The following is a 20687-nucleotide window of genomic DNA, read 5'->3' on the forward strand; positions in this document are numbered from 1 at the left end:
TCTGTTTCTACTAATTGATATTGAAAGTTTTTTTTGGTGTAAAGTAATAAAATCAAGGTGACGTTTGTTTTGGGTTATCTTCTTTTATTTATGAGATTATGAAAGTGAAAATATTTATTCTTATGTTTATTAGAAGGTCATTTTAGATATCTTTTTTATTCTTAAAAAAGTGATATTTTCATGAGAAGAAGAGTTTAATTCTCATAGTGAAGAGGTCTTGTAAGTGATATTTCCATGAACATATTGAAAATTATTTTCCATAACTCCTCTAACTTCCATTTTTATTTACTTTTATTTAAATTCTTTTAAAATTTAGAAAAATCTATAGAAATATTAAAATGAATCAAACATGTTTTCTTATATTTTTAGGAATAATATTTCAGGTTATATTATTTCTAGTAAACATGATTTCCAAAAATACAATATCATTCCATAAAACAAAAACCTTGTAATATTATTCATATAATTTCTTTCATACTACCCCAATTTTCTTCCATCAGATAGACTCTAGTGATTACATTAGTTTATATTGAAAATAGAAAAAGTATTACAAGTTTAAGGTGTTTTTCTTTCAAATAAGAAAAGCAATTAAGTTTTGAAAAACAATCATTGTCAAAACACGATGAAACACGGCATTATTAAATTTTTAAAAAAGGAGAAAAATAATTGAGAGTCGTTACAGTTTATGAACAGAATAAACTATAAAGGGAGGTTATGCCTTAAAAAAAATGAAGAAGAAAATTGTTTTGAGGTAGGCCGGTACCCGAAAAGGACCGTGATATTAATAATTTAATATCAGCAGTTGGCAAAGTATATATTATAATATTTGGGTGTCATATAAGATATTGTGGTTGTGATTTGTGAAGAGTAGAGCACATGCAGTGGCCACTGCCTCGTATTACGACAGCCGCAACACTGATTGGTAACACACCGTGTTCATTGCGCGTTTCTCTTTCATTGTTTTTTCAGAACAAATTCTAACTACACCCCACCATTCAATACTAAATTAATTAATTAATGATAATAATACCCCTCCCTCTCACCAGTTACCACCTCTAACTCACCCTCCAGTTTTACTTGCTTCATTTCACACACAACACTGCTACGTTCCTTTGAGAATTATCAGATCTCACCCTTTTGAGTTTCGACCACAAATGTTCCCTCCTTACATGCGTGGGGCAGTGTCTGTGTTACGATCACGAAGCGTCTTCATTTTGGTCGGGTAAGCTCATGTTCCCTTTGACCCCTCAAACAATCGCCATGTGTCTGTTGCATACCCCTTGAAACAGTATATATTCTTATCTGATCGATGCAGCACCAATATGGGTTGCAAACTCTAGATGTCATACGTAAATAGTTTTTCAAAGAATTTATTCCAGTACTGCAAGTTTTATCTGAATTTTGAATGATTGGTTGGTTTTCTTCCACTCTTTAGGTCTATTTCCGGAGACAAATATTCGTGTAGGTATATACAACAACTCTGGCCAACTCTCTAGCCATATTTTCACCAACTTTAGCAGGTGTTGGTCCTTGCTTTTGTGGTTCGCAGTTTTGTTTGGACAGCCTCCTATCCCTTGTTCTGCGCCTTCCCACAGATTACGGTTAACTTTTGACTCACTCTTGCTCCAATGTTATTGCTATGATATAACTGAGTCAGTCAAGATGTGAGCGGCAATTGGATTGTATATAGACTCGTACGTAGTTTGGAAGCGCAAAGGAGATTTTGAGTAAAAAGGATTCTGCCCAAGCTTTATCTTCTGCGATGGCCTTGTGTGGGTGTCTCTCTTTTTTGAGTGGAAAGAAGGAGAAAAACAAGGTAACGAATATGTACTGAATACTGATATTGGGTGTGTTTGGCTTTTATTTTCAAATGCTGTTTTTAGTTTTAAAAGTTAAAAAACATCCACACCAAGCTCTCATGCCTCACAACATGAAACATCACTTGTGAAGAAGAGGATGAGAAAACATCTCTCAGCTGTTTATCTGCTTTTTGTGGTGTAAACCATATAATTTACCTGCTTTTTGTTTGCTTCCTCAGGGTACTGAACGGTCTTCAACAGGGGAGCTTAAAGCTCAACTTGACCAAGTATTGCACCCAAAGATTTCACCAGAGAGTCATGATTTGAAGCCAGCCACCCTTGATGTTACAGTACCCTGTGGTGTGCAGAAGAATTCAAAGGGCAATGTGAGGGTTATGAGTCTTGAGAGTCCTGTGAAGACGGAAGTGGAAGAGGCTTATGAAGGGGAAGATGAGCATGAAGAGTCACCTTCCATCAAGAGGGAGTTCTCTGATTTTGATCTCCAAGTCCACGAAGAGGCTGCAAGCAAAGGAGGATGTGATCCATCAAATGAAGAGGTAAAGTACCCAAGTTTAAATGAAAACCAATCCAACATTCAATTGCAAGACCATGAATACAGCAAAAAGAGTGTTGATCTAATCCAAAGTGGACATGTCAGTGATCCTGGGATTGGCAAGGCTGACTTTTTGGCTTCTCCAAAGCTCAAGCGATCCTGCTCTGACCTGGAAAGAAGGGATGTACTTAGGGAGACTTCTCATCTCTTTCCATCCTCTAAGTCACAGTCTTTTGAGGATTTGCAGGAATTATCTGCATATCACAAGGTTAATCTAGAAAGCCCCAGGTCTGTGATGACTCACTGCAGTGCTGATAGAGTGATGTTGAAAAGGCATTCTTCAAGTCAAGTTCTCCCTTCTAGAAGTAAAAGATTGTGGTGGAAGTTGTTCCTCTGGAGCCACAGGAATATACATAGATCTCAGTTAAGCAAATCGACACAAATACATCCTACAGTTGCTGCTTTAAATAGTCAATGTGGGTACTCCTCAGACACCCTTGAACCAAAACAGGGCAAGGCATTGAGACATGTGGAATCAATCTCTCCGAGCTCATCTTTTGGGGAACACTTTCACGGAAATATTGATAACCAAAGGTGGAGCAGATTTCAGAAAGAAAATTTTGGTGTTTGGCCACAAAATCAATGGGTGGCTTTCTCAACAGAATCATCCTCCTTAAGCAGAGTGGATGAGTGGGTGAAAGATCTCGAAATTCAGCAGCCTCCTCCTGAGGATGATTTTGATGATGACAATATTGGAAGCATTACCTTCCCACCTTCTCCTGATGCCACCCCACAATTCATAGCATCCTCAAGCACAGCTCAGTTGGCTCGATATCCAGATGCCAATCTTTCAAAAGAGATATTGAATGCCAACACTGTGGTTCAGTCCCTGAACCCAGCCTCAACTACAGCTCATATATCAGGCATTGGTATAAAAGCCATCCCTTCTATTTCACACTTCTCCACTCTCCGCTCTGTCAATTTGTCTAGCAATCTCATAGGTAAGCTTGTTTGAGAGAAGAAAGTCACCCTTAATATAACATCATTTAATCATAATAAAAATACTAACTTAATTCATTGACACTCCTTTTAAAATTTTAATTGATTTGTAGCTCACATCACGCCTGGATTTCTCCCAAAGGGTATTCATACACTGAATTTGTCAAGAAACAAAATCAGCACCATTGAGGGCCTCAGAGAATTAACTCGGCTGCGGGTACTTGACTTGAGTTATAATCGCATCTCAAGAATTGGACAAGGTTAGTCTCTTTATTGCCAGATGCTCAATGGAGGTTTTTACTTCAACTTCTTAGCCTTCTTGCAGTATTTTCTACAATGCAATTATCGACTGTGCTTTATCAGGTTTATCAAATTGTACACTAGTTAAAGAGCTATATCTTGCGGGAAACAAGATAAGTGATGTTGAGGGGCTACACAGGTTTTTGAAGCTCACGGTTTTGGACTTGAGCTTTAACAAGATTGCGACAAGCAAAGCGTTAGGCCAGCTGGTGGCCCACTACAACTCACTTCAGGCTCTGAATCTGCTTGGAAATCCAATTCAAAGCAACATCAGTGATGACCAGCTGCGCAAAGCAGTTTGTGGTCTTCTTCCAAAGCTTGTGTACCTGAACAAGCAATCTATCAAGCCTCAAAGGGGACGAGAAATACACACCGATAGTGTTGCCAAAGCTGCACTTGGGAACAGCAGCCGGAGCTCGTACAGGAGAGCACTAAAGAAAGGTGGTGGCCAAGGAGGGTCAAGTTCCTCCACTGTGCATAGAAGCATTTCTAGTGTTTCCCATAAAAGCAGGAACAGGTCAAGGAGCCGATCTAAACATCATTAGTTGTCTGTAAAAATTGCAATTTATCAGTCTATTTCTAAGACTTGATAAAGTGGATGGGTATTTTTCAAACTTGCTTTTGGCCAATATTTGCTTCGACCTGTAATCCACCCTGTGGAATAAGGCTTGGTTGTGATTGTTGTAAGTATTGTGTGTTTGTTTTATATCATAAAGGAGAGTGCTCTAGTCATTGAGAGTCTATTGGCTTAAGACTTGACGTAATGCAGTCTTCATTGTTTCCAATTTTAATGTGTGGAAGTTGATGTCATCATCTGGCTTTTGCAAACTTGAACAATCTTCGCATGCAAAACAGTAATTGGCTAGCCTGTTCCTACGTACTGTTGTCTTGTCGCTATCATAATCATCCAAATTCCAAACCTTGGGTGAATAGTGAATACATGGCAACTGAACAATTCATAGGAGGCACAACAATCAATTTAAAACTGAAAATGAAACATACCGCAAGAAAACTCCCATTACCTGTGTGGCATCTATTTGAATTTTGAAGGAATCGAGGCCAAACAAGATTTCTGTGAGAGCTCTTGTTCAAGCTCCTCCACTTGTCTATCATACTATTACAAGTCTTCTTGTTTATATCATCACCGTGATTCAAACTACGAAAAAAGAGGCACGCCTGCTATTCTTGTCAAAGCGTATACAGTGAAACTGAAGCATTACTGAAACAATAATTATACTAGTTAGAAATCAAATAAAAAATAAAAGAAACAATGATTCATTGCATTGTATTATTACTAACTTCTGTGAATTATATGTTCCCAATTTTACTACAATTTGAATAATACAGAAGAACTGAAAATTCGTGAATTCAATTTGGAGAAGTTTTTCGACAGCCTTTTATCTTTTGGCATTGGCTCACTCGGTTTGAACATTTTTAAGTTGTCATTGGAATCCTTCAGGCATTGTCATTAGTAGTGGCCAATTTTGGACATCAAAAATTAAAAAATGAAACTTGAGAATTTGTTAAGGTTTCGGAGTACTTGTAATTGTTCCATCGTCAAATTGTCGCGAAATATGATTTAATTTCGTGAATGTCAAAAGTTGTGTTGGCTTCCCAAAAGCAACATCGATTTGACCACGAGCCAAGTAATGAGCCGTTGGTTCATTTGAATGGAGATCCAAAAACATCAAGCGTGTTTTACGGTATTTCTTTTAGAATGCTGCTATTCACAAGGATCGTATTTCAATAGCACAATTTGAAACTTCGAAAGTGAATTTTCGTTGTTGCAGATAAACGTACTAGTAGTGGCCAAAATTTTTAAAACTCAGTACGAACAAGATGCTAATTGCTAGGATCCTAGCAGTCCTAGCAGTTCTTTTGTCAAATTTTGTTGATCACTAGCATGCTTATGATTTCCATAACAATTTCAAAATGGGGTCAGTTATCATTGATACACAAATACTCATCCATTCAATTATTCATTTTCAAGGTACAATAATGTATGAATTACTTCTAAATAATTGCGCATGCAATATCAGTATTTGTTGAGTACACATGGTTGCAAATGCAATTGACGCTTATCTTCCTAGTAAAAGTTCGGATGCAACATCAAAGTTTATTTAGTTATTTGACTTGTTACTGATTGAAACTATTATGGAAATGCAACTTCCTAACAATTGTCCCAGTTGAGAACATTCAATAAGTGTAAATTTGATTTTCTTTTAGACTCAGGAGTTCCTATATATACACTAGGTGATATTATAAATATCTCTTATTTCTTATTATAATCTTACAAATCACATTAGATTATTATTGTCATTAATAAATCTATAAATATTAATATTTATAATTATTATCATGTATATATCGTAACTTATAGAACCTTATTCCAACAATTTATGAAGAAAATGGTTCAAAAACCGATTTAGTCTTTTTATGAGACGTCTTTTTATGAGACATATTTGCCAAGTCGGTTAATCACAAGAATGGTACGATACACAGTCTTCTAGACTTAAGTGTCAAAGGCATGAAGTATCAAGATGATCAGGCTACTTAGACACTAGGCGACCAATACAATACAGAAACAAACTGCTACTTTCCATCATTCAGAACTTGTGCTATTTTTAAACATTTTTTCTTACACGAGTAGGTACAGTATGAAAATTGTTTCTATACAACAATTCTATACTTCATTGTTTTTAAAATTTTCAATATCTTTGTGATAATATCCACTTATTCTCATTCCCTAGTTTTAAATTTTTTGCTGAACCACAAATACTACCCCCGTATCCATTCGGGTAGGCACATACAATAAGCTCATAACCAAGGAAATCAAATTCAATAGATTGTTATCGATCCAAAGTCCAATTTAAAAAAAAAAGGAAACAGGGAAACAAGCTAGGACACATACAAATCGATTTGCTTTCTAAGGTTTATATGCATCTCATGCAGAAGATAGAGCAACTGTTGATAGAAATAATGCAAAAATATTTATATTTATTGAAATAACTAAAAAAAACTTGGTATTGGTATTAAGATCAATTATGAAAAAAAAAAGTTAATCACCTATACATTATTCGTATAAAGTTTTTTTACAATGGTAACCAATTATATCCATGTCACTATTAAAAGTAAATCTGTTTATAGTGACATAATACAATTAAAAGGATATAATTGGTTGCCAATGTAAAAAAATTTTGTGTATAGGTGATTATCTCATAGAAAAAATTATACACTAAAATCTAGGCAGAAAGTTGAACTATGGAACCCCGTATACCCAGATACCAGATAAGATGATAACGTTGACGAACCTAAAATCCTTGCCACCCCTCCTATCCAATCCTCTTTGCTCCTCCTTGGAATCAAAGAGGACCCGTGAAGCCAACCACAAGCATAGATTGAATTATGAAAAGAAACTTCCTTCTTCTCTGCATCCCATTATGAGAAAGTCATTTGATTCCAGTCATAGATCACCCATAAACTGAAGGGTTCCAAATGGTGTTTCCTTTCTCAACTTTCAAAACCTTTAGCTTCTCAGAACACATTTGGTGTTCAAAAATGTTGCTCAACAAGTCAACTCAAATGCTGCTCTTCCACCCTATCATCAGACCCAGGTTCCATCTCATCCACCTGAGCATACTTATAGAGCTTCTCATTAAACACCACCTGGGGATCCTTCTCAATCAACACCCCATTCCGATCATACGCATCCTTCAAGAACACGGCCCAATTCATCTCAGTTCCGGCCAAGTAAAACGCCCGTGGCTGCTTCCTCAGCATTTCATAAGTATGTTTGGTCAAACTAAACTCCTCCTTAAACTCCACAAGGTGATGAATCGACGCCCTCTTCTCCAACGTCAAGCTCAAAAACTCATGAACCACCCCAACCCTATACTTCTCCGCCTCCAACGTCCAAGCATCAAACTTCGACCCATCGGAATAGGGAGACACCAAAGGAAGCGCGTTAAGCAAATCAAGCTTCTTCTTATCATCAACCTCCAAATCCAAACCCTTACCATGCTTCAGCGGAAAACTAAACTTCCTCTTGGCGCCATCCTCGTCAACCACGAACTCCCTCTCGAGCGCGCTCACGGCAAGAAGAGGGTCCCAATTCGCCAACTCGAGAACCCTCCTACGGTCGTTGTCGATGACGACGTTGAAAAAATTAGGGTACTTGGAAACCCTATCGCGGAAATCGTCGGGGATGCCGAATAGGGTTCTGCAGTGGTGGATCTTGCTGAGGGGGATGCGGTGGCGCGCGGACATCATGAGAAGCTTTCGAACCTTCTCGACGCGGTTGAGTTCCATGGAGTCCATGAGGGAGTGTTCCTCTGCGAGGAGGTCCTCCATTAGGTCGGTGAAGCCGAGCCAGGTTTTGCCGTCGGTGTGGCGGTAGGTTTGGAAGAGGAGGGGGTGGCGGCGGATGAAGCGGGAGACCTTGCGGCCGCGCGGGAAGCCGAGCTCGCGGTGGAGCTTGCCGGCGTCGTCGAGGCGGAGGACGTGCTCCGGCTGGGTGGAGAGGAAGAGCTTGGAGCGCGTGACGAAGCGGAGGAGGGCGTCGCGGTGGAGGATGCGCTCGAGTTCGTGGATGCGGTTGGGTTGGGTCTGGACCGGGGTGGTTCGCGGGCTGGGCTTGGGCTTGCGTTTTTTCTTGAGGCTTTTGGGGGTTTTGGTGACGAGGAAGGAGGTGGAAAATGGGGATTTGGTGGAGGAGGGGTTAACATTAGGGTTTAGGGTTTTAGAGGATTTGATTTTGGAGAGGAAGGAGAAGAAGCGCCAAGCCATGAAATCTCAACCAGAATCGTTGATCAACTGTGGCTAATTATTAACGGTTATTAGATGCGCATAGGCATAGCCATTAGCCATTAGCCATTAGCCAGTGGGATTTTAAAAAAACTAAAGAAACAAATAATTTAAAAAACTCCGACCTGCCGGATTCGAACCAGCGACCTAAGGATATCTGTTACTAACTACAGTCCTCCGCTCTACCAACTGAGCTAAGGTCGGTCACATTCGGTGTTCACACAGTAAGCTATCTATTAGACTTCTCAATTACATAATCCATCCCTTCCTCCGCTAGACAACTTCAGTTATAAATTGACACGTGTTTCAAACAAGTTTCTGTATGCAAGTATGTTTGGTTGTTCGTGGTAAAAGATCCACACGAGTTATATTAAAGCAAATATAATTAGCTTCTATATCTATTTTATGTATTTGATGTAAAAAGATACAAAAGCTTATGTTTATAAAATATAACTTGACACATACTTTGTCCAGAGAAGATCGCATCTTCCAAACACGCTTTTGAATTTAACAAAATTCAAAATTCAAAATTCAAAACAAATTTGTTGCTAGTGTGTAATTCAAGTGAAAACTAATTCACCTATTTAATGAGGCGAAAGGCATGCCATCTACACTAAATTTTTGAAATCAAATGATTTCTTTTTTGTCATTAACCTGAAAATCTGGCAAAGCCAGAAAGCAAGGTAAAATAAACACTGCACATTATCATATGCCCGATTATATTATTATTCTTTGCTATTACAGATGTACTACCATTTTTAAAGTGGTTTTATAGACAAATTTTGATCACATATTGTAATCGTCTCCTCATGCCAGTTTAACTTGGATCTCATTAATTTAGAGAAAACAATTGTTTTTTAAAAAAACAACTAAATATTTAGATGGTAAACTGCTTTAAACACAGCTACATCATGAAAATTTAACTCAACAACTTATAATTGTAATTCAGCAAAAAGTAAACTTCCTTGCTTCTCAAGCAATTTAAGTTGTTTAGGTGAAGAGAAAATAGAGAAACTGATTCTCAAAGTATGGAAAGACAACTGCAGCCTGCAGGTTTTAATCATATCGGATAATCCCAACAAAAGCAACCAATTCCAATTCTTGCAGTACTTTTGTTTAGTTCAAATATTCTATTAAACAGTGTCAATACATCCAACCAGAAGTCAGGTAATTTTACACTGGCAGATGGAGAATGTGATTTTGATTTCCCATTATAAAAGTTGTCAAGATTTATCAAAATATAGTTTTGCCGGGTCGTTACAGAAGACGTTAAAGAACCTATGAAATGAGAGCAGAAAAATAATTCTATACGAATATGGGGGAATGAACCGCTGAGCATTTTATACACCACAGCAAACATAAATATAACTTATTCTATCATGTGTCTGTGTAACTGTAATCAGACTGAGACCAAATCACATGAAAAATCAAATCTACCAGTATACTTCTTCATCTGCTCTGCTCCTCGTTTGATAATTACAAGGCCCTATGCATATACCTTACGGCTACATAGGAGTTGTGGCGGTATCATTGACGAGAATTCACTGTTTCCTCTAATGGTTTTTCCGGCTTTTTTCTGTCCAAAAATTTCAATCCCCACTTTCTATGGCGGAGCATTATGATAATAAATGAACATTATGAAAATGAATATAAGAATATTATGGTCTAATTTCTTCTGGATTTGAATGAATTAATTTGCCTGTTTCTTAAAGAAAGGTTTCTGACAGATCAGGAGTCTCTGATCGCTGTCACTTTCAATTTCTACAACTCGCGCATCCCATTTTAGCCTTGTTGTTAGAGCTCTTGCTGACTCTACTAAAGGAACTGTGTCACGAATTATAATCCAACCCTGCACACATGACCATTATTATTAGCATATCCAAAGTCAATTCAAAGGAAAGTAGCAATCTGGTGAGAGCCTCCTGCAAATCTGTTATTTCTTTATTGCATGATGCTTAGCAGCTTCATACAATTAGGAACTAAGGTGAGTTTATTTTTATTATTTTTATACTTGGCACCAAAAATAACATTTTAGCTTTCTGCTTTCACTGAAGAAGAAGAAAAAAAAAGTTCTAGCTTTCACAGCTGACAATAAAGACGAACTTGGCAACTGCTGTCTTCAGAAGTACAGGCATTTTAGAGTATAAGCTACATGACACGTGTACAAATGGACATTGAACTGACTATACAAATCACGATTGGATTCATACGTAACACATGTTCTATATCACGCTCATGGTAAAATTTTACAACTAGCATCATTGCTCAAGAAATGGAAAACATTAACGAGGCTCAAAAGAGGCAGGGAATAATATCCACCAACTCATGCTATCATGTTAGTATTAGATTATATGCTCAAATCCAGGCCATTATACTTTGATTCAACAAAGAAACAGAATATATTACATTAGTGCATGACAATAAAGCTCCACCAAAGCGAAATCTATAGTACTCCTTCCTTTGTTAGGAGTTTAAGGTTTTAAAAAGGTTATCCTTACTCCAACTAGCGTTGAATAAAAAAGGCTTCAGTTATGCTCATATCTTTATATATTTATACCTCGTAATATCAAATGAAGTGAATAGAAAAACACAAATGTAAGAGGAAAAGGACCACAAATGAAAAGTAAAGCCCAGAGTACATTTACATACCTCTGGGCGCAGTAACCTGTCAATTTCGATGAACATGTCAAGCATGGTACATCGGCGCTGCTGAGCAGATTCAAGGGATAAAAGTCCTGCTGCGTGCACCAAGTCATAGGTTCTAGGGTACGTTGGAAAGGCCTCACACCTAGAAACCACAGAAGATCCGAATTGTAAGAAGTCTATAAGTAGTGGCAATAGTTCACAATCATAATCTAAAATGTAAAAACAATTAACAATGTCCTTTCCACAAGGCAGATAAGTTTAGAATATTTAATTTAAGCTGCAACATATCATAAAGTTTAGAGATATAAAACCATTTCTGACGCTCCATTTAATAGCTTAAGTTTTAAGATGAGTTAATCCATGACATGGCCTCCAAGTGATTGTGAATTCAATCCTTGCTGCTTCTGTTCTCAATTCAATTAAATTTTAGCATTGAGTGAAGTAAAGTTGTGCACTGTTCATGCTTAAGCCCAAATAGCTCTTGCATTAAGGGAATGTTACAGATATACATCATTCAACTGCTCTCACCTAGCATCTTAACTCAATTCTTCGGATGCGGTTTATGAAATCTAATAGGTTGAATCAGTTCTTGACTGGTACAAGCTTCACTATTTCATTAAATTTATTTTCCAAGAAACAAGAGGAAAATAACTTGGAAGTGAAAATAAGAGGAGCCATGAATGGAGAGCCATAAATGAAGAAACATGTCATTCCCTATAAATAGATAGACTTGTGATAAGAGTAGTTGCCACCTAGAAGAGGGGGTCACCAGCTAGTGGGGGTCATGGTTGATCCCATCCAATCCATTCTAAAATCCGCTTTGAGAGAGAGTAGAGTTCATGTATTCCTCTCTAACAGAAAGAGAGTGTTGTTTCCATCGCACTTGGTGTGAATTGAGATATAGTCATCGAGAAGGGTGAGATTCTTTGAGTGATTTTCTTGAAAAAGAAAGACTATTTGTAATTCTACTTTCAAAGTAGATATCTTTTACTGGACTAAGTCCCGTAGTTTTTCCTTACTAACATTGAGTAGGTTTTCCACGTAAAAATTCTGGTGTTATTTTCTTGCTCCTTATTCTTATTTTGTGCTTCCGCATAGTGCCTAGTTTGCGTTCACAAAAGTGGACACTAGATTTGTTAATTTCCAACAGTGGTATTAGAGCTTGCCTAGTTGGGGGAGCTCTTAGCCCTTGTAACTCAAGATGGAGGGATCAAGCAGTGTGTCCTAGTAGCTAATAGTGGTGCAATTTTTGTGTCAAAAGTCTTCTTGATGAGTGAGTCAAGTGGAATGTCCTGGAAGCTAACAAAGGTGAAAGTACAAAAAGTGTCACCTCAAATATTGGTCGAGGAATATTGACATTAAAGGTTTGGTAAGAGTACACCAAAGTTTGAAGAGTGGAAACATGATGTAAAAATATTGTGAATATGAATATTTGGAAATTTTAATTGAGAGGAATTGTTGGGAAATCAATCCAAAATTTCCAATGGTGAATAAAGAGCCATGAATGGAGAGTAATGAATGAAGGGTCATGTCATCCACTATAACTTGAGACTTGTGATGAGAGTAATTACCACCTAGACGAAGGGGTTACCACCCAGTGGGAGTCATGGTTGATTTTGTCCCATCCATTCTAGAATCCTCTGAGAGAAAAAAGAGGAGAGGAATGAGAAAGTTCCTCTATTTCTCTTTGAGAGAAAGAGAGAGTTGTTTCCACCAACTTGGTGAGAAATGAGAGATAGTCATTGAGAAGCATGAGATTCTTTGAGTGATCCTCTTGAGAAAGAGAGTCTGTTTATAATCCTACTTTTATAATGGAGATATTTTACTGAACTAGTCGCGTGGTTTCTCCTTAATCACATTGAGAAGGTTTTTCATATAAAATTTGGGTTATTCTTCTACTCTTTATTCTTATTTTATGCTTCCACATAGTGCCTATTTTGCGTTTACAAAGGTGGGAACTAGATCTATTAATTCCCAACAGATGTCAAGCCACAAGTTTTGAAGTTCAAATATCTAGGATCATTATTACAAATGTTAAGATAGATGTGTGGCCATACAAAAAGGAGAAGATTGATGATTATATATGAGAAGATATCGGTATGATGCCAGATGACATAAAAGCAGTTCAGGTGTTTTAGACACATACAAAGGTCACTAAGAGCACCGGTGAAAAATGTAAATTGCATGGTTTTTAGTCATGTGAAAAGGGGGCAGGAAAACCAAGAAGGAGATTGGAGGGAGTTGATAACAGTAATGTCATGGTAGGATTTGGTCTTCAAATGAGCCCAATTGCATCCTATGATCCATGTAGCCAACATTATTGAGTGGGATAAGGCTTTCATTATTGTTGTATTACCATATTGTTTATTTTTGACAAATTGTATTACTATATTGTTCTTAAAAAAAAGTCCGACATTTCAATTATTTATTATTTTACGTCAAACAAAACTAAAGCACATTAAGAATATTTATATCCTTCACCAAAACTTAAATAAGTATACAACCTAGATCAAGGCATTGATGCTTATATTTTACATAAGGAAATCAATAATTCAATATATTTGGAAGGTATCAGGACAATAAAGCAAAATTGAAAAAGTTAAGGAAGAACGGAAAATTTATCAGATGGACGAGAATTTACATTCAGCCAAGCAAAAAAACAAAACAAAAAAAAAGGCAAACAAATAATCATGAAATTCTAAAATAAGATAGAGGAGATTAAAATACCAATCATGCAGAACGCCAACATAACCTCGGTCCTGGATCAAGGGAAGATAGTTGGGTGCACTCACAGGGACCACATTCATTACCCATACAGATTTTCCAGCTTGCAACAACGCAGAATTAAAACCACCAAAATGAGCATTCATGTCTAGCACATTTCTTAGCATGTTATAAGGTGGTGGAGGGTCCTCATCACCAGGTCTCTTTGGATGATCAGAAAATATTAAAGGTGACAGAAGAGACCAATAATTACGGACTGCTGCTCTCCAGCTTTCAGAGTCCTCAGCAAATTCATCAGATTGCAACCCTAAAGCAAGTAAATATATGCACATTAAGATAACCTACTGGATTGGAGATTTCGTTCCAGTGACACAGTACAGTGAAATTCTCCTATTAAGAGAAATCTATATGTCAATACTAAAGAATATAGAAATTACCATAGATTGCAAGCTCTTTCTTGTTCAAATGATCTCTGGAAGGCCAAGTTTCCCTCTCTTCAACAGAAATCCAACGGCCGCTATGTGTTCCTCCGATGCAATTTTGCAGTTCTCGATAATATGGAGACTCCACATCATAGCTTCTGCCACACAAAGGAGGGGGAGAACTATTCTTTCTGGAAATACAAACAGACAGGTAATGCAAAGAATCAGGTACATTTATAAAATTTTATGCAGTAAACAAATGCATATACATATAACATAGATCCTTAGTTACTAGAAATCTGCTTCCCAGGATATACGTAGTTAAAACCTTTTTTGTCAAATACAAGGCACAGCAGCACTACCTTGAGCTATAGCACTTCCTTTTACTAGTTTTCTTCCATACTACAGTTTCATCTTGCTGTGACAGCATATTCCAACAAAGGTTTTCGGTAAAATCTTGTATGAATTTCCATCTTTTCTGACTGTCTTTGTCACGAGCATTTGTAAGCGGTGAAGTCCAGACAAAATATCCCCCCGGTCTTAAAAGTCTATCAGCTTCAATCAAGAGAATGCCATCTATACCAAGTAATATGAATGTAAATAAGATCAATATATTCAGCGAATTCACCACACTGACCACAAGGTACTACTACATTAATAAATGCAGAAAAATTGAAGCTTTTGTTTTAAACTCAACTAAAATTTTAGATTCTTAAGTTTAAACTTTGAAAAAGGAATAATAATATGAAATAGAGGCAGCTTGATGGATGAAATTCATGCAGACATGTGAGATGGTTCCAAACAGACAATTTTTGGGAAACTTCCTGTAACAAATAACTGAATTAAAATTTTTTTTTCCCTGGAGTGTACAGCAGGACTTGCAGCATCTCATGTGGAAGATTGTCAGTGCAAGCATCATAATGGATAGGGCAATACTTTTAAGAAAAATGAGAAAAGCAAATTAGGCTTAGTTGGAAAAACCAGAAACAACTTAGCAGTCCGTATAAATAAATATTTTTTCTTGGTTCCCAAACAGTGATGTAGGCATATGAAGTCATGAACAGTGTACAAAATTGCAAAAAATAAAATTACTTGGATCAAAATGGGAAAATAAATGGAATAGGACATTCAACAGTTAATATTTATCCTTGGTTCCAAAAGAGTGTTGATTGATGGTCTAAGCTCACTTGTGAAACAATGCAATACCACAAGAGACAACCAGCCCTCAACGATCAATTCCTGAGAGATATGTAAAAATAAAAGAGCATAACTAAAGAAACAGAATGGATAAGTACTATAAGTCTATAAGAATGATTTTTTTTTTTCTTCTTATTTTCAGTTATCTAACTCCTCCTTCCAATGACATCCACAATAAATACTTTCTTTGGAGTTGTTGAATGAATGCATAGAATGACAGAACCACATTGACCCTATAGGAAGTAGTATGAAGTAGGTTTTCAAAGATACCTTTCCGGTCCCAATCAATGGCACATCTTGCACAATGCATCATGTCAAAGGAGAGAGATGGATATGGCAATTGTTTTGAAGTGAAAGAAGCAACCATAGCAGGAAGACCCCTCTCAAGTGTAAGCTGAACTTGACTGCCAGAAGGCTCATAGTTTGCAATGCACATAGTTAAAAGCTGACTTTGAAAGAGGTGTGCTCCAAAGCTACCGTAGCCACAGTCAATGTCCAGTATGGTTCTAACCTGTACATTTAGAATTCCAACATGCTCAATCAAAGAACATTTCAGGGATGGAATATTGCAATTATACAATAAGAACTAAGTTCACATTCAATATCACCATAACCTATCAGAAAATCTATCACCAAACCCTCCAAATGCAGGGTACAAAAAAATTATGGCTATAATTACCCACCAAATAGATGGGTAGATGCTGCTTAGCCAAAAATGTAAAAAAGCTTATTCAATAATCCCGTAGGATTTTCTGACTCTTAAATAAGGTTAACATTTCAAGCAAATAGAGCATATTTTGGTTTTTTTCATTGATTGCAGAAAATACCTTCAAGATTGTTAATTCCAAAAGGTAACTCGCAATATTGACAACATTGATGGTATCTAAATATTTGTAATATTAGTACCATTAGAGTAAGTACCCAAAAAGAGTTAATTATGTCCCGAAGAAAGAGTAGGCGGTGAGCTTAAAGTCAATACAGATACCCGCCCATTTATCAAAATTAAGCAAAGTAGATGAAGTTAAGTATGTTCAATTTTATAACTAACGAGCACTAAATTAGTCAAATGTGACTATAGTTGATGAGGGCCACCACAAAAAATAAAGTAACAAATCCACAACTACACCATTTTCATTGGAGAATAAATATTAATTTACCCCAGCTTGTATGAAGTTAGATTCATTTCTGAGTCCAATCATTTCTGCAATTTGATGCGAGTAGTCTTCAACACCATCAAACATAAGAGAGGCTGAACGAAAGGAAATTTGCTCTTCATCAAGCATCATCATCCTGTAACCAAGAAAACACAAACATTTTAGCTGAAACAACAGCAAAAGGTATGACAGCAAGTAGAAGAGATGTATCATACCACTCACTCACCTTTTGGTCAAGCTTCCAGAAGAAAGAACCTCCTGTGCAGTGATTTTAACATTAGCAACCCAAATAATATCCCTCCCAGTAGGCCACCTAAGAGGAATTTTGTAATTTGCTGGTGAGAAAACTAAACAATTTTGCCTGAGCTCATGGCTGCATTGCCGGTCAAACTCGTTGCCATCAGAAAAACCAAGAGCTAGATTGTCAGAAACATTAAAGCAAGGAACATAATTTTCAAACTCCTGAGAACAGAATTCCAACTCTTTCAGCCTTGAGGGAGCATAAGAAATCTCCCCGATCTCCAATAGGTCCGATACAAGTTGCTCTTGGAGTCTTCTATAACCGTGGTATATGTGACCTCTCGATGCAGTTGAGATTGAGATTGTCCACCAAAAAGATCCAGCAAGAGCAAGAATAACTATAAACACTAAACTAAACTTCAAGAAAAGAAGAACCAACTTATGCCTACTTCTTGGGGTGCCAATGATGAAGGGATCAGATGAGAATCCATTCTCAGTGACACCATATTTGGAATGAGAATTTTCTGGTAAAAGCAACCTAAAGGGAGACCTCAAGGGTGAGGGGCTGAGGCCAGAGGAACCTCTTCTATCCAAACCTTCCTTTTCTGCTTTATCTTTGGATTGCGAGTCCCACAAGTCATAGTTGCTATCAGGGATCCGAATCCCAGATGCCCCTCTGTGCAGAGGCCTGGACATTCTCTAACCAATAAGCTCAATGCCTAGTGTGCAAATCCTTTATGAATACACCCAGAAACCAATCAAAGTTCGTTATTCCAACGTCATTCTGATTTGTGTAGAGAAAATCATTGGGTGAATCCGCCTCCAGTTCAGCAAACACAAACCTAACATAAAAAATGGAAAATGACGGGGTTCATTTAAAATACAACAAAGCAGTAATAAGAATAGAAACAATTTAAAACACCAATCCAGCAACAGGAAGTAAACAAAACAATCTTCCTATTCAGAAAATTAAAAAACATGGGAATAAAGGGAAGGTAGACCATTAACTAATTCACACCACCAGATCCATCACCGACCCAATATTGAAATGCAAACGTACCCACGAAAGATTTGAATTATAGCCCGAAAAATTGAGTTATAATTGCAAGTCTGAACTCGGAAAGAACAAGATTCGAAGAAGTTAAAGTTGAAGTAGAGAACATAGGTTGGTGGATAACACTTGCAGCTACTTCCATCAACATTAATTAGCCTCTCATTAAAGCGTAAGCTCGTTTTCCATTTTTAAAAGAAAACAAAAGAAAACAAAAAACAGCGCCATTGTGTTACGAAATCGCAATCCAGAAGCGAATCATAAACAGTTAATGGTAATTTTCGTAAAAAGTAAAAAATAAATAAAAATGGCCTTCGCTGGCCGTCCCAATCGAAACCCAGAAACGAGTCATAAAAAGCGCAAGCTCATTTTGTTAAAAAAGGAAAAAGGAAAAGAAAAGAAAAAAAGCAATCTAACGTACCCCAATGGAAATTGAGAAAGGAAAAACAAAATCCCATTTAGATCAATGCAGGAAGCAACACGAAAGAGTGAAACATTGGGGAGAGGCGTGAGATCAAAGGGAGAGCTTTGGAAGAAGCAATGACAAGTACCTCCTCCTTGTTGGGGGCAAAAAAGAGAAGAAAAAATAGAAGAAGAAGAAAATTAAGAATCCCGAGAAACCAGCGTGAATTCTATGGCCACTTTGCTTGCTATGCTTGGTGTTGGTGCACACCACAACTCACAATAATAACACCTCTCCTTTTCGTTTTCGTTTTCGTTTTCGTTTTCGCTTTCTCTCTATTCTAATTCATATCTCTCTCTCACACACACTCTCTCTCTCGCTGCTTCCAATACTAACTCTGCTTATGAAACAAATACGAGCCAACATAACATAAGCAAGCACATTTTGTACTGATCCGATCGTCACTCGTGACACGACCCCCCAGGCCATGTAATAATTAAATTAAATTCGATAAATATATATATATAGATATATAGATATTACTACATGTTAATTTATTGATTAAGAGGAGCAGTAAATAAATACGGACCAGTATTAATTATCTACTCTGAACAGGAGAAAAAAGTGGGAGCTAGGAAGCTACCTAAAAAAGGACCCTAATTAATCTTCTACATGAAATGCTTCCCGCTAATCATGCCATATCCTAATAAAAAAATACACGCATCTTGTGGAAATAGTAGGCAATTAATCCAACTCCCACATCATCCTTTCCGGGTTTCTTAACATTAATCATTATTTTAAAACTACTAACATATATATATTTGATTGCCCTAAAAAATATCATATATTTGATGCCATAGTTTTCAGATATATCATTAAGAAGAAGTATGTATGATTAGTAACTAATTTTTGTTAAAAATAACCTTACTGATCATATTATTGAGGTATTATATGTTAGTTACATGTAAGAACAAAATATAGCATAGTTGGAAGATAACACTATCTCTTAAGTATATAGTTAGAGATTTGATGTTCATGAAAAAGTCTTTAATTTTTAACTAAGAAATATTTTGATTTATTAAAAATAAATTTCTCAATCACATATTTTTTATTTATAATACCCAAACTTGGGATCTAACACAATAAGTTCATTGATATTCTTTTAAAGGCGATTTCTAATAGTTTTGAAAAAGTTTAAAAACAGCTTGTTAAGAGAAGAAAAAATGGAAGGAGAAAAAAGTGGGGTTCTTAAGGTACTATAGAAAAGGGAAGCGAAATGGTAGATCAGAGAGAGGTGGTGTGGTACACGGGAAAAACAAAAGCATGGTTGTTTGTTTGGTAGTTTTATTTGATGTAAGTAACGTTATGTTATGTGCATTTTGACTTGATCATGAAATGGGACACTGACCCACGCCTTATTTTATCAGTTAGGCTATCATCATTTCATAAATGCAACTATTGGTGCACCTTCACGATTGCATGAGGTCACGTACCCTATCCCACCTTTATTTATTCTTTTTATTTTTCAGAATTTCCGGGGTTCCTAGGTTACTTGTTTGGCACACACATTTTATGGGGTCATGTTCATGTTCATGGTCATGCCAATCCCATACCCTATTCACCAAGATGCATACTAGGTAAATAACATATGCTAAAGCTTTGGCATCTCTTCATTTAAACAAGATTTGGTTGTCGATGGAAATTATTTCACCTTTTGGGGTGTTCAATTTCAATGGACCACGTAGATTCAAAACATTATTATAATATATACAGAGAAAGACAGATTTTCAAAGTGTAATTACTTACTATAATCATTTTGACCTGAGAGACCTGTCTCGATCGGGTATACTGTATAAGGTGAATAAAAGATATAATGGTGTTTTCATGCTTTCTTTATCATGTATACTTATTTTGTTCATAATTATTATTTCATGTTAAATTTTTTTAAATGTGAACTTAATTATGATGCAAATCTATAAGATTGATATGAGAATATCATAATCAGTGTATAAAAGAGAACAAAATAAAGTTGAGAATTAGGATAGCTTCATCTAGAATTTTTATTTACGTTTTTCTCTTGGATTCTCTTTTTAGAAAAACATAATAAATATTCTGTCTGTTTTGTTTTAACAAATAAAGAAATGTGGGAAAATATAATAAAATATATTATTTTGATAGCTAAAATGAGAATATATTTTTTTATTTAAATGAGAGAAGATTAAAAAAGAAGAAAAATATGTGTAAAAAAAATTACTTTTACCTAAAGAAGACAAATATCATAAATGAAGAATAAAACTTAAAAAGGTTTGTGAATTTTTCACGGAAACTAGGACAAATCTCTTCATGTGAGGACAGAAACTTTTTGCCACTCTCATCTTAAAAAATTATCTCGTTTT

At 36.4% G+C, this 20687-nt stretch overlaps 3 protein-coding genes and 1 non-coding gene across 7 annotated transcripts; 1 reads left to right on the forward strand and 3 right to left on the reverse strand.

The window, feature by feature from the left end:
- The first annotated feature begins 804 nt into the window (after positions 1 to 804).
- On the forward strand, positions 805 to 4461 carry LOC109816972 (uncharacterized). Of its 2 annotated transcripts, none has more exons than XM_020382156.3 (5): positions 805 to 922; positions 1436 to 1816; positions 2039 to 3353; positions 3465 to 3611; positions 3715 to 4461. In XM_020382156.3, the coding sequence occupies exons 2-5, from the start codon at positions 1763 to 1765 to the stop codon at positions 4194 to 4196; spliced, it is 1998 nt and encodes a 665-aa protein (XP_020237745.1). In that variant the 5' UTR covers positions 805 to 922; positions 1436 to 1762; the 3' UTR covers positions 4197 to 4461. The 2 variants fall into 2 exon arrangements, with proteins under 2 accessions (XP_020237745.1, XP_020237742.1); XM_020382153.3 differs by lacking the exon at positions 805 to 922 and adding an exon at positions 949 to 1222.
- A 2167-nt stretch (positions 4462 to 6628) lies between these two features.
- On the reverse strand, positions 6629 to 8719 carry LOC109816973 (Ubiquitin carboxyl-terminal hydrolase family protein). Its single transcript, XM_020382157.3, has one exon. It carries the CDS (start codon positions 8434 to 8436, stop codon positions 7225 to 7227), a length of 1212 nt encoding a protein of 403 aa, XP_020237746.1. The 5' UTR covers positions 8437 to 8719; the 3' UTR covers positions 6629 to 7224.
- On the reverse strand, positions 8574 to 8658 carry TRNAY-GUA (transfer RNA tyrosine (anticodon GUA)). The gene is given in 2 exon segments: positions 8574 to 8609; positions 8622 to 8658. It is a non-coding gene; the product is annotated as a tRNA-Tyr (tRNA).
- A 1021-nt stretch (positions 8720 to 9740) lies between the features above and the next one.
- On the reverse strand, positions 9741 to 18760 carry LOC109816967 (putative pectin methyltransferase QUA2). 3 transcript variants are annotated; one of them, XM_020382146.3, is made up of 9 exons: positions 18440 to 18760; positions 16824 to 17679; positions 16601 to 16733; positions 15714 to 15954; positions 14609 to 14822; positions 14262 to 14437; positions 13828 to 14131; positions 11104 to 11242; positions 9741 to 10303 (listed from the first exon to the last, which is right to left on the reverse strand). In XM_020382146.3, exons 2-9 carry the CDS (start codon positions 17531 to 17533, stop codon positions 10145 to 10147), a joined length of 2076 nt encoding a protein of 691 aa, XP_020237735.1. In that variant the 5' UTR covers positions 17534 to 17679; positions 18440 to 18760; the 3' UTR covers positions 9741 to 10144. The 3 variants fall into 3 exon arrangements, with proteins under 3 accessions (XP_020237735.1, XP_020237733.1, XP_020237734.1); XM_020382144.3 differs by having other exon boundaries at positions 18310 to 18760; XM_020382145.3 differs by lacking the exon at positions 18440 to 18760 and adding an exon at positions 17898 to 18286.
- Between the last annotated feature and the right edge of the window lie 1927 nt (positions 18761 to 20687).

Source organism: Cajanus cajan, chromosome 6 (assembly GCF_000230855.2).
Source record: "Cajanus cajan strain Asha chromosome 6, NIPB_CcT2T_4, whole genome shotgun sequence".
NCBI lineage: Eukaryota > Viridiplantae > Streptophyta > Magnoliopsida > Fabales > Fabaceae > Cajanus > Cajanus cajan.